The 23,303-nt window shown below is 42.9% G+C and overlaps 2 protein-coding genes across 2 annotated transcripts in view; both read right to left on the bottom strand.

Annotated features, from left to right (window-relative positions):
* The window catches only part of LOC118228839 (hemicentin-1-like), a 28,469-nt gene extending 6,825 nt beyond the window's left edge, over nt 1–21,644 (bottom strand). Inside the window, exons 1-7 of the mRNA XM_035420324.1 lie at nt 21,579–21,644; nt 21,200–21,256; nt 18,197–18,577; nt 17,660–17,956; nt 17,114–17,380; nt 1,263–1,535; nt 215–481 (exon numbers count right to left, since the gene is read on the bottom strand). Of these exons, the coding sequence (XP_035276215.1) occupies nt 215–481; nt 1,263–1,535; nt 17,114–17,380; nt 17,660–17,956; nt 18,197–18,577; nt 21,200–21,245 (1,531 nt within the window). The 5' untranslated portion in view covers nt 21,246–21,256; nt 21,579–21,644. The remainder of the gene's footprint in view (nt 1–214; nt 482–1,262; nt 1,536–17,113; nt 17,381–17,659; nt 17,957–18,196; nt 18,578–21,199; nt 21,257–21,578) is intronic.
* An 852-nt stretch (nt 21,645–22,496) lies between these two features.
* Nucleotides 22,497–23,303, bottom strand: part of vsig10l (V-set and immunoglobulin domain containing 10 like) — a 28,788-nt gene continuing 27,981 nt past the window's right edge. The window contains exon 12 of the mRNA XM_035420335.1: nt 22,497–23,071. Within this exon, the coding sequence (XP_035276226.1) occupies nt 22,997–23,071 (75 nt within the window). The 3' untranslated portion in view covers nt 22,497–22,996. The remainder of the gene's footprint in view (nt 23,072–23,303) is intronic.

Genomic DNA, 23,303 nt, shown 5'->3' with positions numbered 1-23,303 from the left:
GGCCATAGCCCATTACTGCAATTGCATAGCCATTCCCCAACAAAATGCACTCGCCCACGTAATCTCCCAAAATGCACTTCAGTCGAGAACTAGAGTCAGGTGACTTTAGTGCTGGGCTCATACAAAAAAACCCACACCCACGCCAGCCCCCTTTCGGATAGGACTGGACACCCCCTGCCCTAAACTGAGAGGTCAGAGAGAGGGACGCGCTTACACTCCACGTTGACCGAAGTGATGGGGGAGCTGGACTCGCCCATCTGGTTCCGGGCGGTGCATCGATAGGGTCCGGAGTCTCTGGCCACGGGACGGACCGACAGCTCGCTGGACTCCTCCTCCAGCCCGATCTCCTGCCCGTCCCGCCCCAGGTACCAGCGGTATCCCGACGCCGGTGGGTAGCCCTGTCCAGTGCAGGACAGGGTCACCCCCTCTCCCTCACGGGGGCGGGACGGGTGCTGGGTCACCATCACATTAGAGAGAGGCGCTGAAACAAAAGAAATATGCATTTAGAAACTGTGTCGAAAATGGCATGGTGTTACTTTTAAATGTTTGTGTATCTTAAATATCCCTTTAAATAACTCTTAAAGAACTTATATAGTGCATGCATGTGTGTTTTTGTGTCTGAGTATGCATGCATTATGTGTGCACGTGCACATGCATGTGCATGAATGTGTTCATATGCATGTGTGTGCATGTGCATGTATGCAGGGGCGTGGTTGTGTTCATGTGCGTGTGTGTGCGTGCGTGTGTGTGTTTGTATGCATGCATGTGAGCTGTGTGTGTATGCATGAATGTGCCTGTGTGTGTGTGTGCGTATGCGTGTGTGGTTGTGTTCATGTGCGTGTGCGTGTAGGTGCGCGTGTGTGTGTGCGCCTTTGCATGCGTGTGCGTATGCGTGTGTGTGTTTGTTTGTATGCATGCATGTGAGCTGTGTGTGTATGCATGAATGTGCCTGTGTGTGTGCGCCTGTGCGTGCGTGTGCGTATGCGTGTGTGTACGCATGTATGTGCGTGTGTGTGTACATGCGTGTGTGTTTGTATACATGCATGTGAGCTGCGTGTGCATGCATGTATGTGCGTGTGTGTGTGGTGCATGTGTGTGTACACGTGTATGTCTGCGTGTGCGTGTGTGCATATGTGCGTGCGCCTGTGTGTGTGTGTGTGCATGCGCCTGTGTGTGTGTGCATGTGTGCGTGCGCCTGTGTGTGTGTGTGTGTGTGTGTGTGTGTACGCATGCATGTGCGTGTGGGAGGCAGTCACACACACCTTTCACATACACCCTGAGGAGGCGCTCCTTCTGGCCGTGCCGGTTGCTGGAGACGCAGGTGACGCTCACCTGCTCGGTGGCGGCTTTGCCGGCCCACTCTCCCCTCACCGTGTGCACGCTGGTGGTGCTGGGCCGGGCGGGGCTGGCCACCTGGGTCACCCCGTCCACCCTCCACTGCAGGGAGGCCAAGGGCCTGGCCGTAGCCTCACACCAGCAGCTCACAGCCCCAGCATAGAAGGAGCACCCCGAGGCCTCGGATATGGAGGGCTGGTCTGGAGGGGAAGCAGAGGCCTGGGTTCAGACAGCAGCAGCCTTCACTTTCACCAGGGTGTGGAGCCAATGGGGTACATCAGGGGAAAGGGGTGGAGCCAAGGGGCTATGTCAGGGAAAGGGGTGGGGCTATGGGGGTATATCAGGGGAAAAGGGTGGGGCTAAGGAGATATATTTGGGGAAGGGGTGGAGTTAGGGGAGTATAACAGAGAAAGGGGTGGAGCTAAGAGCTTATAACACAGAAAGCTTTCCCAGGCACTACCGAGTCTAGGGGGCCCATAGAGGTGGGGTGTGTATGTTTGTGAAAGAGGACCGCTTGAAAAAGAGATGACAGTAAACACACACACACACACACACACACACACACACTCACGCACACACACATACACACACTCACACACACACTCACTCACACACTCACTCACACACACATACACACACACACACACTCACACACACACACACACACACACACACACACTCACACACACACACACACACACACACTCACACACATACACACACACACACACACACACAAACACACACACACACACACTGTAATCCATAATCCCAAAAACACAAAGTACGCACACTCTTTGATGACTTCAAAGTCAGGCGAGCTGCCACTCCCCGCGCTGTTGCTGGCTTTGCAGCGGTACAGTTTCTGGTCGCGGCTCAGATTTGTAACTCTTATGTCCTTAGAGCTGACCTCCAATAGCTTGGGCTGGCCTTGATCCACACGGTACCACTGGAAGGAGGTCGCAGGGGGGTTGGCCTGACTGCTGCAGGACAGGGACACGCTTCCACCAGGTGGAAGTGCGTTTGAGGATCCATGGACACTCACAGATTTCGGGGGATCTGGGGAAAGGATAAAAATGGGTAATTGGGCCAATAGGGATGCCTGGTCGGCCCATAGGTAGAGGGTATCAATGTTTGGCTGGCATTCTGGTGGAGCATTGCTGGAATGTTGCTGGGATGTTGTGACTGGCAAAATTAGGGGACACAACTACCAATAAAACATTTTTTCTAAAATGTATTTTCTCCATTATTCCACATGAAATTCTTCTTTTGCCTGATAGTGCTTTGGTAAGTGGCAAGCTTTATGCTCAGGTTGCGGTAACCATGGCAACTCACAGGTGACACGGAGCACAATCTCTCTGCTGGCTGTCCGGCCCCCAGGATGTGTGACATCACACACCACGCCCCTCCCATGGTCCGCCGAGTTCACTTTCCAGGACGTCTCCACGGAGATGCGCCAACGCCCCGCCTCTTCCTTATTGTGGCTCCGACTGAGCGCCCCCCTGTGGTTGCGGAAGGAGACGGAAGGGGGGGAAGGGGGGCAGGTGTGGATGACATCACAGGACAGTCTCACCACATCCCCCTCTGTTAGATCACTGCGCACCATCCTTATCTCCGGCTGAGGCGCGTTCTCTGCGGATAAAGCAAATCGCGCACATGCACATTTAAAGTGATAGGGGTTTGTCTTCACCAACACAACACACCTGGTAACCAAAAAAAAATGAAATAAAGATTAATTTAAAAAAAAAAATTGTAAGTCAAGGTGCAATTCAGCATGTTTGGGCATTCCAACATGTCGAGAAAAAGGGGGGGGGGGGGGGGAAACAGAAGGGAAAAGGAGTTTAATCAACTGCTGGTTTATTATTTTTTTATGTACCTGTAACCTCTAATGTCACCGTCTCATCATAGAAGTAGCCGTCCAACTGATTTGGCGTAATCCACACATAGATCTTCTCAGCGTTATGTGCTTCTCGTGTCGGGTTGATTTTGAGACTGCAGTTCCCCTTTCCCGCGCTGCCAATTAACTCCGTGCTGTCACGAAACTTATCTATGACGTCCCCTGGATTGGATTCGCTGTATACCAGCGGGTATCCACGACTGACGTACTGGTACCAAGTGACTTTAACGGCCTCGTTAGCGGTCGGGGGAGTGAAGGAGCAAGGAACGACGATGCAAGACCCGACCGGAGCGGACATCTGGTTAGGAATCGTCACTGACCACCGCTGTCCAGCCGCAGCCACACTCCAAACTGCCAGACCTGTTCAAAATAACAGAGACAGCAGAATTGCAATGCGGTAGGCTAAACACCCAAGGTCATAAATATCATTTTCATATTTTCACGATGGATAATACTGATATATGTTTGTTTGGTTTTTTTTGTTTGTTTTTTTTTGCTATGTACACAGTATTATCTGGTCATCGCTGTCTAATATTCAGCCAATTAAGCACTTTCCCCATTAAATTTATGGGAGTGTGCTACAAGAACACAAAAACATCTGATGGTGATTTTTTTTAAACAAGCACCACCATCAGAGAGAGAGAGCAATCCATTGTCATCAGGACACTTCAGTTCACCTCTATGACCTAATTTAAAACACTCTTGCAAGCTTTCGTTGTTACCTTTGATTTCCTTCCATTTCTGTGACTGATTTCTATTATTATTTCACTGCAGCCTTCGTAAAATCCACAGTAAATTATCCCAGTGAACGTTTTTGTGTTGAAAAGTCGGTGTTAAGTCCGTAAAACGCCCTCTTGGTGTTCAGGTTTAAATCCGACTACATTTGGTTGAAAAGTGAAAGGACGTAGCCAGGAAATTTTCGGTTAAAACTTGAGCTGTATTGGGGTTAACCTAAAAATGGTGTCCAAAAATGGTGAGCTATTGTTAGTGAATCAAAGATTACATACAAGAACCCGGGCTGATCTGCGCAGTTCAGTACAACTAACTAACAGTCACTCACAAGTAAAGACAATACATCCAATCGCTCTCCTAACACTCTACAAGCATTCCCAAGACACACCCCTGGGGCCACAGCTTCTTTTATCAATTTTTGCTAACTCCTCCTGTCGTGGAGCTTAAATTTAGTACTTCCCACTTATTTCTTTTGTTAGTCATGTCCTGTTTTTGACACCATTATTTCCCAATTCTTTGACACCAATATTTATGAGCCCCTTCCTTCTTCATTTAAAAAAAAAATGCTGGTGCTCATCTCCCACATGAATCTCCCTCCCCCTTCTATCACAAATCATATATTCTGACGATACATTTGCGTATAAGGCAGAAGCTTCCTGTCATGGTTCTGTGTTCCTGTCTGCGTTTTCCCTGTTGGGCCGCCAGATGGCGGCACTTCTGTTTTGTGTCCTCCTCCCCCTGTGTAATTGTATGATTGTTTTCAATTGTCCTATTATTGTTTGTTGGTTGTCTCGTTTTCCCTTCCCTCTCTGTGGCCTGATTGTTCATGGTGCCCTCCTGTGTCTCGTCAGTGTCTGTTCTATTTAAGTTTCCCTCTTGCTTGACTCAGGTGCTGGATCCTTGGTTGTGTCTGTACGTATGCCTCTACTCATGTACCTGCCCCATGTGTTCCTGCCCATGTTCTGGTTTCCTTGTGTTTTTGGATTTTCTTTGTTCCTGTGTTTTGAAGTTTTCCTTCGTTTGTTGAGAGTTGCCCTGCAAGGCCTTTCGTTCCCTTTTGTTACCTTTTCCTTAAGTAAAGTCTTTTGTTCTGATCTTTTGGAATTTTGAGTTTGTCCCCCTCTGCGTTTGGGTCCAAACCCCCCACGCACCCTGACACTTCCGTTCGTTCTACGTATATGCTTGCGTACAATGCTTAGTTCGCAGGGCAGAAACTGTGTGTGTATTACGTGTTTGTTCTAATTGCACATTTTTAATATGAAGCGCTCACTGCTGCAGGTTGTTAATCTTATGGCTCAGGTTGACCTTTGTCCACTCTGCATCCTCCCTCGTTTGCTAGCTGTATGATGCATCATGGAGGTGGCGGCTGGTGCTCTTGAATACATTCCTTTCCCATATACATTGGGCCTGTGCTCTCTGACTACATGTCTTTCCGAATACATTGGGCTTGTGCTTTTTGAGTACATGTATATTTATTTTTCACACTATGGCGTCCAAAAATATCTTGTGCACTCACAGCTCTCTTGAAACACCGCGGCCAATGCATTTTCACACATTTTAAGATGGAAACTGCAAAGTTTAAAAAAAAAAGTATTTTAAGCCCCCACCCTCAAGGAAGCTAGCACATGCTTCCTCCTGCCAGTGCAGTGGACTGTCCATCAAGGTTAACATTTTATCTGAACTGCAATAACTATATAAAATATATCTTACTTTTTAGAATGTACACATGTTGAAAGCCATAGATAAAGGCTAAATATAAAAACAATCGAATTCAGAATACTCAATGTTACAAATGCAATTTCCTGTATTTTGAAAATACAAAATACATGTATTTTATCTAGATACATTTTCTGGCTCCAGTATTTTGTATTTTATTTTGATGCATTTAGTTGAGGGGTATTTTGTATTTTGTAACAAGATACAATTTGATGTATCTTTGCCCATCTCTGCCTGCACCCACACTCGCCCTTGATGCACCTGCCCCAAGGGTGCCAACTCTTACTCTTAATTATTCAATTAGGAAAGTGCCAGCACTAGTGTATGTACTGTACACTAGTTGTCCAGGAAGCTAAGGTAAGCTAAATGACCTTTGGTATCCACGTATTGTACGTCGCTTTGGATAAAAGAGTCTGCCAAATAAATGTAATGCAATTAGCTGCAACAAAAACCAGCACACACAACCAGCTGCCCTGGGCTAGAGTTGCACTCAATGCTTACACTAGTACTTACGTCTATACTTAACTGAACAACCCCTCATTATCCCTGCAGTTGAATTACCAAGATCCATAAATGCAAGCAATTCCAATTGGCGTATGTTACAGTACCTTGAATGACACTGCAAAGAACAGATGATCTCCTGAAGGAACCCATGAGCTCTGTATCTAACGTAAGAAAAAGACACTGACTTCATGGGTCAAATGTAACAAAACAAAACAAAAAAAATAGAAACAGACGTGATTATTTACAGGATGAAAATGATTTTAGACTGTCTGGCAGCAGAAGAAAGCGGTACTAATCCCTGGTGTTTTATCAAATGTACAGTTTGAAAAACTGTGTTATTTCGAGATTTAACTTTGAAGACACATCATTTTATGCAGTTGATTGCTACATGACAAACATTCATTTCCTCAGAAAGATACTTTTAATTAGTTGAAAAAAGACACCACATAAGTCACTTCCTCTGTCAAAATAATTGACATACCTTCACATTCAGAAATATTATGAGTAGCCGAGAGATAAATATAATGTTCTGTGCTACGAACCTGCAGGATCTTGAAGTTGTCGTCTTGCTTTTGAGAAGTGCGTGTGGTTTGCACTGATCACGCACAGTGCTGCGTTCCTCTTTCAGAACATCAGGACGGATGCAGAGCTGAAGATTATCTTCTGCAGGGCATGACTACTACGACACAAAACCGTGACCTCAGATAGCAATCGCTGCGGCCAGCTCTAGTCTTTACACCACCCTAGGAGAGATTGGGGGTGGGGGGGGGGTTAGCTCATACCCTCATCCCCAGCCCTAGATAGATCCCCCACTCCACCCCACCCTCCTCTTCTAGACAGTATTGTGAATTTTATTTTATTTATTTTAATGTTGGAATGTAGTTCAAAAATCCGGTGATTGGCAGCTCCTATGAACACTTGTTTTGTAAACTAATGCAAAATGGAGATGGTACACTGGGTATTAAGTAATGTACTATGTCGCCATTAATAAGGGATTTCATTTCTAAAATGTCTCATTTCATGATCAGACCCAAGAAAACAGGTGCCAACCATATATTTGACTGGTTTTAGCTAATCAAAGTGCTTTATTACAGCTAAAACCTGGACGCCCAGTGAACCTACAGTAGCTACCACCACTGCACTCCACGCTCTAGGGTATGATTTTGAACATTGTGGACACACACACTCCCACACACACACTCACACAGACACACAGACACACAAACACACACACCTGAGAACAGGCAATCAGGCAATGCACTTTTCTACAAACATATTAGTGTGAAAGTTTGTACTTTTGATTCTCTGAGTACCTCAATAGAGGAAACGAGCACTCCTAAAAAAAGGTTCAACACGGAAAGGGGAACCATTGCTTCTTGAAACTCAGTTGATCGAGTGACTAATCATCCAAAAGTTCTCAAATGACTATATCCAGTATATACATGATTTTATTCTTGGACATTCTTTTAAAAATAAATTAACATACAATATCTACAAAAGAATTACATCTCTTAAAAGTTGTACACAATAGCATTGTGAGTAAATTTATTGCAATTAAATTTATAAATAAATTACCCGAATTCAGTGGGAGCCATTTTATAAACAGACACATCACAGGTCTTATCCTTTTATAACATAGAGTTGCAACCAGTAGTTATGGGCTTCAACCACTACTGAATATTTATTTATCTTGACATTACAGATATTAAATGTATCAAGCCCTTTGGAATCAATTTTACATATATAAAATGACAGTACTGCAAAAAAATTTATTAAAATACTGCATATCAAAAAGAAAGAAAAAAAAAACATTACAGAAAATTTTGAAAAAAAAGAGGAAAATGAAGTTCAAAAATAATATAAAAGGCAACACAAAATGTAACTTATAAACAGTACTGGACAGGTGAGGGGTCTGTCCGGTGGTGGCCATTCGTACAGCTGGGGGAGACACCTCATAGGGGAGTGTGGAGGACCCCTCTGATGGGGCCTGGGGGGAAATAAACAGATTAAATTAACAGGCGGGGGGGGGGGGGGGGGGATTACAGAGTTAGCGGGATACCTGCGCCGCATGTGGAACGTGGACCGAAGTGGAAAGAGCCGTTCTGGGTGACACTCTGCGCAGTGATCCAGGTAACTCAGGTAATCCTTCTACGTGAACCAGCCCCTCGGCATGAAGGGAAGACGTGACACTCCAGAGCACATTCAGGTAACTCAGAACATTCTCACACTGTTATAACACTGGGGGGAAAAAAACATTCCAGTAACATTGTGAGAACATTTTGTGTTAGCTGGGATGCTGCTCTTGATGGGTTACAGAAGGTCTGTCCATCTCATCATTTCATCATCACTTATTTTCTCAGCAGATGCTCTCTCTATCCTTATCTACAGTAATTATGTGTGATTACGTGTTTCACTGCCTGTGCGCTTGTAACGGTATGCGTTACAAAAAGAGCTTATTGGCCCAGAGGGCATATTGGCTGGGATTCAATCAACATTTATCCTTAACTTGGATTTAGGAATTTAATGCAAGAATTATTTTTCTCTCGCTCTCTATCTCTCTCTCTTTACAAATACAGTTCAGTGAGTTCTTTCCACTGGGGTTTTATATTTGGAGGTTCAGGCCTGGTTTTTGCCCTTATCTGTTAACTCTGTAAAGCATCTTTGTGACAGTTTTCTGTAGAGAGAATGCTATACAGATCAAACTGATTTGGTTTGGTTCAACAATCTCTAAAACTAACTCAAATTAAGTTTGTGAAGAAAAAGTAAAATGTCAGAGTTGAGGACTAATTCTAATTGTGTACAATGCAAGTGTGTGCGTGTGCACGTATGTGTGTGTGTGTGTAATGTGTGTACAATGACCTCATATAAACCCAGATTAAATCATGTCTTGTTTATTTGAAATGGTCACCCAGCACGATAACAGCCATCTCCAGCACTTAGCCTTAACCATGTCAAGGCCTTAGCTTCCCCTTTGCTGTTGTACAATTAGCTTTCCATCGATTCCACACATTCTCTTTGTCGTGTTGTCTGATGGAGTTTAATTTAATGCTGTCCGCTGTACCATGGGGATTGTAGCGCTCAAGGCATTAAAGAAAAAACAACAACCCTGGTGAATCAACAGAATTCAAATACAGAATGCATTCATTAATCACCATGACAACGTCAACTTCCTGCACCAGTCAGGGAACTCCTCTGTTGTATTAGAGAAAACAAATTGATATTTCGTTTTAATCTCCAGCTTTCATGTGCTATCCCATATAAATCTGCAAAAGCCACGTCACTCCATCAAAAACTGCAAATGGCCTTTGGAAATCGGTTGGGAGCCTTTCTGGTGAATTAGCTATTGGAAGGAATTGGCTTATTTTTGCACCAGACACTCAGTCTAGTTCACTACATTCCCCACAATGCCTGGTGAGTTGTCATGAAGAGCATTAAGAAAAGGGCGCTAGGTGAATTTGTTGTGTTATTAGCTCCCTTAATTGATCATTTAAGTGCTGAATAACAATGAATACTCCAGGACAAAGAACCCAGACCCCCCTCTTAAGGATTTGGAGGGAGAGCCACAGTTTCAACTAATCAGGGTTCGAATGATTTACCCTATGAAGACACATTATGTCAGAAATAGCTATACGTAATATGATAAATAAATGTTCCCTATTCGGAGAACTATTATATTTTCGATAAACTAAAGCTTGCATTTTCTCTAATGTTCTATTTAGCAAGAAAGGGGGTTTCTCTAGAAAGAAGATGAGCTGGTTCCTAATTAATGAAAGTGTGTTTGGCTGATTATTGATTTAAATCATCTGTTTAAACCTGTATTGTGTTCATGTATTTAAACTCAAAAAAGGAACAACTATTTTTCAATTTTTTCATTGATCAGGGGATAGGCTGTAGCAAAGTCAGCATATGCATAAGGCCACTGAAGATCAGACATTACACTACATTACAAACATTTAGCAGACGCTCCTATCCAGAGCAACTTACTCAACTTTTACACAGCATTTTACATTGTTTCCATTTATACAGCTGGATATATTCTGAAGCAATACAGGTTAAGTACATTACATTAAAGGCATTTAGCAGATGCTCTTATCCAGAGCGACTTACACAACTTATATTGCATTTACACTGCATCCATTTATACAGCTGGATATATACTGAAGCAACGCAGGTTAAGTACTTTGCTCAAGGGTACAACAACAATGTCCCACCTGGGAATCGAACCTGCGACCTCTAGGTTACAAGACCAGCTCCTTGCCCATCAGGTGTGAAAACTCCTGGTAGATGTATACTTGTCTACTACACACACTTCATACTAATTATTTATATATGATAATGGGCAACACGGTGTGCTGGCTGTTTTTTTAAATTATTATTATTTTTTAAATTATGTACCTTTGGCGCCATCTGGTGTCCAAAATGGCACCCATTGGAACTAAGGTTATAAACGCATGAAATGAGTGTCCACTGATTACTTCAGAGAATACCGTAAAATATGAATGCTGAGTACACTGAAGCGCTTTTGATCTGGAAGCAGATGACCGACAGCTGTGATTGTCCTGCAGATCTCAGTAATTTTGGTACACATCGTCATCATATGAAGGTTGTCTCTTCATTTCCTGATACTTCAAAGCACACACACACACACAAAAGCAAACAAACAAACAAAAAGAAAATTAGCACAAATATACAGCAGAAAATGTCTTCCCAAAAATGCTGGGAGACTTCGTCTGGATAAGGAGCACGTGCATTGCGGATTTTCACACAATAGTATTGTCCAGAGGTGGAAAGTCCAGGGGTCAGAAAGAGAAAGTCCTGCCCTGTCCTACCTACAAGCTCAGCCAGCTAATTTCACCAATCAGTTCTGCTTCCTGGTTGAAGAATTGTGCTAATTTGCAAATCCATGTGATTGGAACAAAATAATCAGGGAGACCTTTTACTACCTGGACCTGGGTTTTCCACCTCTGGTTTTGTTGTTTTGCAGACGATGTGCCCACTGGGCACGTTTTGAACTGTGCACATATACACATTTATGTTGACATTTCTATTAATATCATTTAACAGACTCTCTTGTCCTGAGAGACTTTAAAAATTATAGGACAAGACAGCTTCATACGCATGTTTTCAGCAAGCAAAAACTCCAATGACTCCTGTCCACATAAGTTCCACAGACATTGTCTAATTTGACAGCTTTCATGAAATACGTTCCACGTGTCATGACTGCATGAATGGAAAATATCCGTAACACTTCGCCTTTCCTTGATTTTAAAAATCAATGTCTAATGGCTAACCTTTACATCCATTCATCCACCCATTATCTGTACCCGCTTATCCTGAGCAGAGCGTATCCCAGCGTGCATTGGGCGAGAGGCAGGAATACACCCTGGACAGGCCACCAATTTATCGCAGGGCCTTTTAAATCCTTTCCACAAAGTCCCGAAATCCTCAAGACACGTTCATTATGCAAGAGATGTGTGAAAGTGTCTTTTGAAGGATGTACTGTACCCTGGGTGCGTCCTCCACCTCGTAGATGCTCTCTGGGAGTGCATGGGCAGGAGGGCATGCTCTCATATTTGAGTACAAACTGTTAAACTTCACTTCCTCCTCTCCAGCACATTTCACTTCTTTTAGGGAAAGGTCTGCGTGTTTGGGGCGCCTGTCACAGAGAGGTGGAGGTGGGGAGGGGGAGGGGGAGGGGGAGGGGGAGGGGGAGGGGGAGAGGACGGGGAGGGAGAAAGAGAGAGGGGGGAATGAGAGAGAGGGAGGAGAACGAAGAGGGAGGGGGAGGGAGAGAGAGGGAGGGGTGAGAGAGAAAGTGAGAGAGAAGGAAATAGAGTGAAATAAAAGGAAGTTAAGCTAAAAGGAACAGCACTTTGGTAAAAAAAAAAAAAAGACATGCAACATTTGCTTGCATTCTGGATAAGCGACTGAATTTGTAGAATTAATTTTTTTTTGGCACAAAATCCTGGTATCATCTTAATTTTTCCCATGTAAATAAATGACCTTTGTGCAAGAATTAAATTCATTAAGCATTATGACACTTTCAGCATTAAAGTTACAATCTCGAAGATTTCCGTTTCGTTCTCTTTGGCGGTACCAATGGTGAGCAGCGGTAATTGCAGGTGTGTTTTTGGACCTCACTTCCCATAGACCAAACCGGACCCAACCAGTGTCGCCTGTGTGACGTCAGTCAGTTGGCACCTGGGCTACGCTAACTATTACACTTATTATTTACTGAATAAAAAATGGTTGTTATACAACAACGCTATGTACATACTCATTCATTGTCTAACATTAGACTAACTTAAGATGTCTTTACACTGCTGAGCTGGGTTAAAATGCTGCAGCAGACCTGGGGTAGAATTAGTGATGATCAATTTCCACAAACGTTCTTTATCCACCTTTTGCTCGGTATGAACATCTTTACACTGCAGAGAAGAATTCCCGGGATTCGCTGTGGCTCGTGCAATTATGTATCTCGTGCACAATGAACAGTCTTTTTCGTGAATGATTGTTGTGTGATATTTCTGAAACAACTACCTTGTTTCTGGTTTTGCTAGCTAAACTGTTCGATAATGAAGCTGAGCTGGGTGTTAAATTAGCAATCAGAATAAGAAGAATAAAACAAAAACAAAGGAGATTTCATCAAAAAAGGGAATCAAGGCTGAAGGAACATATGAGGAAGCGTAATAAAATAACAACGCTAAACCATACTGCCGTATTCTTTTATTTAGTTTTCTCCGGCTTGACATCTTTACACAGAAATCAGACCCGGCTCTGCTCCACCTATACCCCGGCTTTATTGCGATCAATATATTGATGAACTTGATGGCAATGTAAATAACGGTAACGTTAAGGCCAGTTCAGATCAATGATTCGCAACGAGACGAAACGGTTTCAGAATGTTGCAGAGAAAATTGCAGCGGTGTGAACTGGTTAGTTGCAGAGCGTCTGAAGCAGAGACTGTAAAAAAATAGCCGTTGCCTAGGGTCTCAAAAGACCCACCTTGTAAAATCGCCAAGTACAGCTTTAGAACGTTTACAATCAGACGTCTTGGAATTTTGCAAGTTGAATCCAGTCTAGTTGCGAATCATAGATCTGAACTGGGCTTGGCTTTAGTTAGCTACACTGCAACGTTGCAACAAGGTAGCATTGCATTCGAGAGACGGTTTGCGAGGTCGGTACCGGGCGGTAGCGTTAGCTAGCGTTTTTTTCTTAATTGTTAGCTGACATTAGATTGTTTTAATTACATTAGCTAGCTAGCTAACGCAACGTTACCTGATATGAGAGATGGATACTGTGCGCAAAGTTGTCTAAACTAATGTTGCCTTTCTTGACATGGTCCGGTAGCTAGCGTCAGCTGTGCAAATAGCTTAATTCCTAGCGTAATTTAGTAATGTTACATTGTCATCAAATGTAATACGAAATCTACATCAACAAATAATATGACCTCTCATGTTACACAAAAACTTATTAGGGTTCCATAACCCGCTCTCTTTCTCTGTTATTGTAACGCTAGCAGACACCGGAAAAAAACAGTACGCCGCTCACACAAGTGAGTTGAAGAGCAAGCCTGTTGCGTCCACCTACCCTCTCTGGCGGACCAACCACTGATGGGTGATGGAAAACGCGTCACTAACTATGCGCCGCTTGTGATTTTTTCCCGGGAATGTCACCACAGACACCCAGTTCTATAATCATAAATAATAATACTAATAATAATTAATATAATAATAGGCTCAATCACCATTGTGTTACCTAATTCAGCGACAGATAGTGACTTAACTGAAATTTATTTTAATGAAAATCTTCGAGATTATTACTTTAAAAGCGCCTTGGTATAAATCTTGAATTAACTCTTGCTCACTACAGACTCCTAGATTAATGCACTGCAATTGTAATACTGGGCATATAGCCTGTTTCTGCAAATAAAATGACCTCAAACGTCTCCGTTAATATATGCTTAGATTTCAAGTAATCCGTTTAAATGAGCAAGCCATTTATGCGAGTATAATATGAGTACTCAAGTTACTATTACCCAATTGAAGTGACACACAGTGCATACAGTGACAGTTAAGCAAATGGGTAAATTTCAAACGTACCTTTTAGTGCGTTTACAATATAAAAATGCTCCCAATAGAAGACATATGAGCACAGCTCCACCGATTGCTCCAAGGACAATTCCCCACTTTCCAAAGTGCTCCACTGTCAGAAATACAGGCATCATCATCTTTATTATCAGCCATGGCAACAGTAGTCACAGTAACGGGAATCCAAACTCTTTGAGTTTGACACGCGTTTTGAGTCTGTGCAGTATAAAGGTTAGGAAAACTGGGCTTGCAGCTGAGAGGTTGCCATTACATTACCATTTATGTTAAATGAAAGACTGAGCTTCAGTCAAAATGTCGAAACTTCCTCAATTCAGTTCAGCAAAAACAAACCATACATATGGGTACTGCACATACAAAAAAAAAAACTGTTATGATTCATACTTCTAGTGTTTCACTAATAATAACATAATGTGGTAGAAGCCCACAGTAGGGGACTTTTGGGGTGTTAAAGTTAAGCTCTGGTATGTAGACACAGTAAGCTCCAGAATTATATAAATGGTTAAACATACCACTTAGCACTGTAAGGAGCAATAATAAAAAGGTGTAAAACATATGGAATGGTTGCAAATTTGCCAGGAAGAGGAAGCAAGTGCATGTTGTCCCCACGGATGGTGAGGAAGATGGGGAGGGAGGCCATTAATAACCCAAGGATCACTGTTTAAGAATTGCAGAGATTAGTTTGTTTCTTGTATTCAGCAAGTAAAAAAAAAAAAAAAACATAAAATGGCATCTCCATACCAACTGACTCTTTGGAACGGTGGCACGAAGACAGCCCTTACTGAGCACAATAAACAAAACCAAGAATCTGGAGCTTGCCAAACCTCTTTGGAATTATGACTGGAGGAGGACGCTATTGTCAGATGAGACCAAAAATGAACGTTTTGGCCACACGCATTTATTTACTTCCTTCAAAATGCAGTCAATCTATACTTCTTTAACTGACAAATAAATTGCAACACTTCCTGTTTAGTACCACAACTGTACTCACAGATAAATTGATGTTTATCAAACCTGTGTTATGAAGTTGTTCCACTGATCTACATCGCTTTGGATAAAAGCATCTGCCAAATAAATGTAATGTAACATATTGTAATGTTGCAGTGTATTTATAAGATCGTTAAGTTGCAGTGTATTTATAAGATCGTTAAATTGCACATCAGCCATTAACTCACCGTTAATCAATCCAGTTCTACCCAGACTTAAGTAACACATTCGCACATTCAAGCACTCTGTCCCTGTAACTGCAATCATAAAAATATTCAACAGTCTTTGCACTTGTCTCACAATGTGAACTGCTATAATGTGTATATTATCGCGAGCTCAATACAATGCAAGGTGCAGATGTCACCCGGGCTCATTTCCCTAGCCTTCCACCTCTTTTCCCTAGCCTTCCCTTGATGTTTGTCTTCCCCCTCTCACACCCCCTTCTACCACCACTGCACCACCCCTGCATTTTCAGCATTTTTTTTCCTGCATTGTATGATTCATTGTATGTATTCATGTATTGTAAAGCATCTTTGAGACCATGAAAAGCGCTATATAAAATAAATGTATTATTATTATTATTGTTATTATTATTATTAAATGAGCCAACTGAGGGACTGACATCATTAAAGTGCGTTTTTTTTTTTTGTGTGTGCCAGGGTCGCAGTCATGGCAACAATGCCACCATATAGCTAGCCACACTTGCCTGTGATATGTAGCAGGTAGAAGGCGTCTCCGTGCTCATTGGTGGCATTGCAGTAGAAACGGTGGCCCCCGTCTCCCATTGGTCCAGTGAGGACAGACCTTAGGACCCGCCCACTGAGCGTGGACAACGTGTTGCCGCTCTCATTAGTGGAGGAGCCCACGGAGGACCAGGTGACCTTCGCTGGGGGGCTGGCGTCCACAATGCACTCACACCTCCACTGCCCGTTACCCAGGGTGCAACTGGAGTTCCGGAGAATAAGAGGGGCATCTGGAAGAGACACAGACAGACATGCGTGCACATCCTGAAAGGGTAAACAGATGCACGCTAAAAAAAAGGGTTTGAAACATACACATGCACATAATAAACATGTACACAGGAGCCCTTCATGGATGTTCAATCCCACAACGCACTGCTGCGGGTCTGTGAGTCAGGGGGTCTCAGATTAAATCATCTGAGATAAGATCATTTTCAAAACTTCATTTGATAAAACTTTTTTTTTTTTTTTTAATTGAAAGTCATTTTCAAACAATAACTGTAAAACATAAGAGGACCCCCTTTCTGTAACAACAATGTTAAATGCAAGACTGAGCTCCAGTCAAAATGTTGATACTTTCTCAATACAAACCAAACCAGCAAAAACAAACCATACATATGGGAACTGCACATACAAAACACCTGTTATGATTCACATCATAGGTGTTAAAGTTAAGGTTTCACACAAGAGGTGTGAAACCTGGAGCCTTCACTTTCACCAGGGGGTGGAGCCAATGGGGTACATCAGGGGAAAGGGGTGAAGCCAAGGGGCTATGTCAGGGAAAGGGGTGGGGCTATGGGGGTACATCCGGGGAAAAGGGTGGGGCTAAGGAGATATATTTGGGGAAGGGGTGGAGTTAGGGGAGTATAACAGAGAAAGGGGTGGAGCTAAGAGCTTATAACAGGGAAAGTTTCCCAGGCACTACCGAGTCTAGGGGGCCCATAGAGGTGGGGTGTGTATGTTTGTGAAAGAGGACCGCTTGAAAAAGAGATGACAGTAAACACATACACACACACACTCACTCACTCACACACACACACACACACACACACACACACTGTAATCCCATAATCCCAAAAACACAAAGTACGCACACTCTTTGATGACTTCAAAGTCAGGCGAGCTGCCACTCCCCACGCTGTTGCTGGCTTTGCAGCGGTACAGTTTCTGGTCGCGGTCCAGTTTCGTAACTCTTATGTCCTTAGAGGTGGCCTCCAATAGCTTGGGCTGGCCTTGATCCACAAAGTACCACTGGAAGGAGGTCGCAGGGGGGTTGGCCTGACTGCTGCAGGACAGGGACACGCTTCCACCAGGTGGAAGTGCGTTTGAGGATCCATGGACACTCACAGATTTCGGGGGATCTGGGGAAAGGATAAAAATGGGTAATTGGGCCAATAGGGATGCCTGGTCGGCCCATAGGTAGAGGGTATCAATGTTTGGCTGGCATTCTGGTGGAGCATTGCTGGAATGTTGCTGGGATGTTGTGACTGACAAAATTAGGGCACACAACTATATAAATAAAACATTTATTTTTTAAATGTATTTTCTCCATTATTCCACATGAAATTCTTCTTTTGCCTGATAGTGCTTTGGTAAGTGGCAAGCTTTATGCTCAGGTTGCGGTAACCATGGCAACTCACAGGTGACACGGAGCACAATCTCTCTCCTGGCTGTCCGGCCCCCAGGATGTGTGACATCACACACCACGCCCCTCCCATGGTCCACCGAGTTCACTTTCCAGGACGTCTCCACGGAGATGCGCCAACGCCCCGCCTCTTCCTTATTGTGGCTCCAACTGAGCGCCCCCCTGTGGTTGCGGAAGGAGACGGAAGGGGGGGAAGGGGGGCAGGTGTGGATGACCCCACAGGACAGTCTCACCACATCCCCCTCTGTTAGGTCACTGCGCAGCACCCTTATCTCCGGCTGAGGCGCGTTCTCTGCGGATAAAACAAATCGCGCACATGCACATTTAAAGTGATAGGGGTTTGTCTTCACCAACACAACACACTTGGTAGCCAAAAAAAAATTATAAAAATGAAATAAAGATTAAAACAATTTGTAAGTCAAAATGCAATTCAGCATGTTTGGGCATTCCAACATGTCGAGAAAACGCGGGGGAAAAACAGAAGGGAAAAAGAGTTTAATCACAACTGCTGGTTTATTATTTTTTTATGTACCTGTAACCTTTAATGTCACCGTCTGATCATAGAAGTAGCCGTCCAACTGATTTGGCGTAATCCACACATAGATCTTCTCAGCGTTATGTGCTTCTCGTGTCGGGTTGATTTTGAGACTGCAGTTCCCCTCTCCCGCTCTGCCAATTAACTCCGTGCTGTCACGAAACTTATCTATGACGTTCCCCGGTTTGGATTCGCTGTATACCAGCGGGTAGCCACGACTGACGTACTGGTACCAAGTGACTTCAACGGCCTCGTTAGCGGTCGGGGGAGTGAAGGAACAAGGAACGACGATGCAAGACCCGACCGGAGCGGACATCTGGTTAGGAATCGTCACTGACCACCGCTGTCCAGCCGCAGCCACACTCCAAACTGCCAGACCTGTTCAAAATAACAGAGACAGCAGAATTGCAATGCGGTAGGCTAAACACTCAAGGTCATAAATATCCTTTTCATATTTTTAAGATGGATAATACTGATATATGTTTGTTTTTTTATTTATTTTTTTTTTTTTTTATATGTACACAGTATTATCTGGTCATCGCTGTCTAATATTCAGCTAATTAAGCACTTTCCCCATTAAATTTATGGGAGAGTGCTACAAGAACACAAAAACATCTGATGGTGATTTTTTTTTAAACAAGCACCACCATCAGAGAGAGAGAGCAGTCCATTATCATCAGGACACTTCAGTTCACCTCTATGACCTAATTTAAAATACTCTTGCAAGCTTTCGTTGTTACCTTTGATTTCCTTCCATTTCTGTGACTGATTTCTATTATTATTTCACTGCAGCCTTCGTAAAATCCACAGTAAATTATCCCAGTGAACGTTTTTGTGTTGAAAAGTCGGTGTTAAGTCCGTAAAACGCCCTCTTGGTGTGCAGGTTTAAATCCGACTACATTTGGTTGAAAAGTGAAAGGACGTAGCCAGGAAATTTTCGGGTAAAACTTGAGCTGTATTGGGGTTAACCTAAAAATGGTGTCCAAAAATTAGTGAATCAAAAATTACATACAAGAACCCGGGCTGATCTGCGCAGTTCAGTACAACTAACAGTCACTCACAAGTAAAGAAAATGCATCCAATCGCTCTCCTAACACTCTCCAAGCATTCCCAAGACACACTCTAAAATCCCCTGGGGCCACAGCTTCTTTTATCAATTTTTGCTAACTCCTCCTGTTGTGGAGCTTAAATTTAGTACTTCCCACTTTTTGACACCATTATTTCCCAATTTTTTGACACAAATATTTGTGAGCCCCTTCCTTCTTCATTTAAAAAAAAAAATGCTGGCGCTCATCTCCCACATGAATCTCCCTCCCCCTTCTATCACAAATCATATATTCTGACGATATATTTGCGTATAAGGCAGAAGCTTCCTGTCATGGTTCTGTGTTCCTGTCTGCGTTTTCCCTGTTAGGCCGCCAGATGGCGGCACTTCTGTTTTGTGTCCTGCTCCCCCTGTGTAATTGTAGGATTGTTTTAAATTGTCCTATTATTGTTTGCTGGTTGTCTCGTTTTCCCTTCCCTCTCTGTGGCCTGATTGTTCATGGTGCCCTCCTGTGTCTCGTCAGTGTCTGTTCTATTTAAGTTTCCCTCTTCCTTGACTCAGGTGCTGGATCCTTGGTTGGGTCTGTGCGTATGCCTCTACTCATGTACCTGCTCCATGTGTTCCTGCCCATGTTCTGGTTTCCTTGTGTTTTTGGATTTTCTTTGTTCCTGTGTTGTTTTGAAGTTTTCCTTCGTTTGTTGAGAGTTGCCCTGCAAGGCCTTTTGTTCCCTTTTGTTACCTTTTCCTTAAGTAAAGTCTTTTGTTCTGATCTTTTGGAGTTTTGAGTTTGTCCCCCTCTGCGTTTGGGTCCAAACCCCCCACGCACCCTGACATATCCGTTCGTTCTACGTATATGCTTGCTTACAATGCTTAATTCGCAGGGCAGAAACTGTGTGTATTACGTGTTTGTTCTAATTGCACGTTTTTAATATGAAGCACTCACTGCTGCAGGTTGTTAATCTTATGGCTCAGGTTGACCTTTGTCCACTCTGCATCCTCCCTCCTTTACTAGCCGTATGATACATCATGGAGGTGGCAGCTGGTGCTCTTGAATACATTCCTTTCCCATATACATTGGGCCTGTGCTTCTTGAGTACATATATATTTATTTCCAGCACAATAGCGTCCAAAAATATCTTGTGCACTCACAGCTCTCTTGAAACACCGCGGCCAATGCATTTTCACACATTTTAAGACCGAAACTGCAAAAGATAGGTCGCGGTATTTTAAGCCCCCACCCTCAAGGAAGCTAGCACATGCTTCCTCCTGCCAGTGCAGTGGACTGTCCATCAAGGTTAACATTTTATCTGAACTGCAATAACTATATAAAATATATCTTACTTTTTAGAATGTACACATGTTGAAAGCCATAGGTAAAGGCTAAAGATAAAAACAATCAAATTCAGAATACCCAATGTTACAAATGCAATTTCCTGTATTTTGAAAATACAAAATACATGTATTTTATCTGGATACATTTTCTGGCTCCAGTATTTTGTATTTTATTTTGATGCATTTAGTTGAGGGGTATTTTGTATTTTGTAACAAGATACAATTTGATGTATCTTTGCCCATCTCTGCCTGCACCCACACTCGCCCTTGATACACCTGCCCCAAGGGTGCCAACTCTTACTCTTAATTATTCAATTAGGAAAGTGCCAGCACTAGTGTGTGTACTGTACACTAGTTGTCCAGGAAGCTAAGGTAAGCTAAATGACCTTTGGTATCCATGTATTGTACGTCGCTTTGGATAAAAGAGTCTGCCAAATAAATGTAATGCAATTAGCTGCAATAAAAACCAGCACACACAACCAGCTGCCCTGGGCTAGAGTTGCACTCAATGCTTACGCTAGTACTTACGTCTATACTTAACTGAACAACCCCTCATTATCCCTGCAGTTTAATCACCAAGATCCATAAATGCAAGCAATTCCAATTGGCGTATGTTACAGTACCTTGAATGACACTGCAAAGAACAGATGATCTCCTGAAGGAACCCATGAGCTCTGTATCTAACGTAAGAAAAAGACACCGACTTCATGGGTCAAATGTAACAAAACAAACAAAAAAATAGAAACAGACGTGATTATTTACAGGAAATATGTAAATGATTTTAGACTGTCTGGCAGCAGAAGAAAGAGGTACTAATCCCTGGTGTTTTATCAAATGTACAGTTTGAAAAACTGTGTTATTTCGAGATTTAACTTTGAAGACACATCATTTTATGCAGTTGATTGCTACATGACAAACATTCATTTCCTCAGAAAGATACTTTTAATTAGTTGAAAAAAGACACCACATAAGTCACTTCCTCTGTCAAAACAATTGACATACCTTCACATTCAGAAATATTATGAGTAGCCGAGCGATAAATATAATGTTCTGTGTTACGAACCTGTAGGATCTTGAAGTTGTCGTCTTGCTTTTGAGAAGTGCGTGTGGTTTGCACGGGTCACGCACAGTGCTGCGTTCCTCTTTCAGAACGTCAGGACGGATGCAGAGCTGAAGATTATCTTCTGCAGGGCATGACTACTACGACACAAAACCGTGAACTCAGACAGCAATGAATTAATCGCTGTGGCCAGCTCTCATCTTTACACCACCCTAGGAGAGATTGGGGGGGGGGGGGGGTTAGCTCATACCCTCATCCCCAGCCCTAGATAGATACCCCACCCCACCCCACCACACCCCCCTCTTCTAGACAGTATTGTGAATTTTATTTTATTTTAATGTTGGAATGTAGTTCAAAAATCCGGTGATTGGCAGCTCCTATGAACACTTGTTTTGTAAACTAATGCAAAATGGAGATGGTACACTGGGTTGCCATTAATAAGGGATTTAATTTCTAAAATGTCTCATTTCATGATCAGACCCAAGAAAACAGGTGCCAACCATATATTTGACTGGTTTTAGCTAATCAAAGTGCTTTATTACAGCTAAAACCTGGACGCACAGTGAACCTACAGTAGCTACCACCACTGCACTCCACGCTCTAGGGTATGATTTTAACATTGTGGACACACACACACACGCACACACACACACAGACACACAAACACACACACCTGAGAACAGGCAATCAGGCAATGCGCTTTTCTACATATTAGCGTGAAAGTTTGTAGTTCTGATTCTCTGAACTCATTGCAGGAAATGAGCACTCCTAAAAAAGTTCAACACGGAAAGGGGAACCATTGCTTCTTGAAACTCAGTTGATCGAGTGACTAATCATCCAAAAGTTCTCAAATGACTATATCCAATACATACATGATTTTATTCTTGGACATTCATTTAAAAATAAATTAACATACAATATCTACAAAAGAATTACATCTCTTAAAAGTTGTTCACAATAGCATTGTGAGTAAATTTATTGCAATTAAATTTATAAATAAATTACCTGAATTCAGTGGGAGCCATTTTGTAAACAAACACATCACAGGTCTTGTCCTTTTATAACAGAGTTGCATCCAGTAGTTATGGGCTTCAACCACTACTGAATATTTATTTATCTTGACATTACAGATATTAAATGTATCAAGCCCTTTGGAATCAATTTTACATATATAAAATGACAGTACTGCAAAAACAATTATTAAAATACTGCATATCAGAAAGAAAGAAAAAAAAAACATTACAGAAAAGTTTGAAAAAAAAAGATGAAAATGAAGTTCAAAAATAATATAAAAGACAACACAATGTAACATATACACAGTACTGGACAGGTGAGGGGTCTGTACATAAGAGTGCTGCGTTTAGACGGTGGTGGCCATTCGTATAGCTGGAAGAGACACCTCATAGGGGAGTGTGGAGGACCGCTCTGATGGGGCCTGGGGGGGGGAAATAAACAGATTAAATGAACAGGCGGGGGGGGGGGGGATTACAGAGTTAGCGGGATACCTGCGCCGCATGTGGAACGTGGACCGAAGTGGAAAGAGCCGTTCTGGGTGACACTCTGCGCAGTGATCCAGGTAACTCAGGTAATCCTTCTACGTGAACTAGCCCCTCGGCGTGAAGGGAAGACGTGACACTCCAGAGCACATTCAGGTAACTCAGAACATT

Source organism: Anguilla anguilla, chromosome 1 (assembly GCF_013347855.1).
Source record: "Anguilla anguilla isolate fAngAng1 chromosome 1, fAngAng1.pri, whole genome shotgun sequence".
Lineage (NCBI taxonomy): Eukaryota > Metazoa > Chordata > Actinopteri > Anguilliformes > Anguillidae > Anguilla > Anguilla anguilla.
This window is presented reverse-complemented; position numbering and strand designations above follow the sequence as displayed.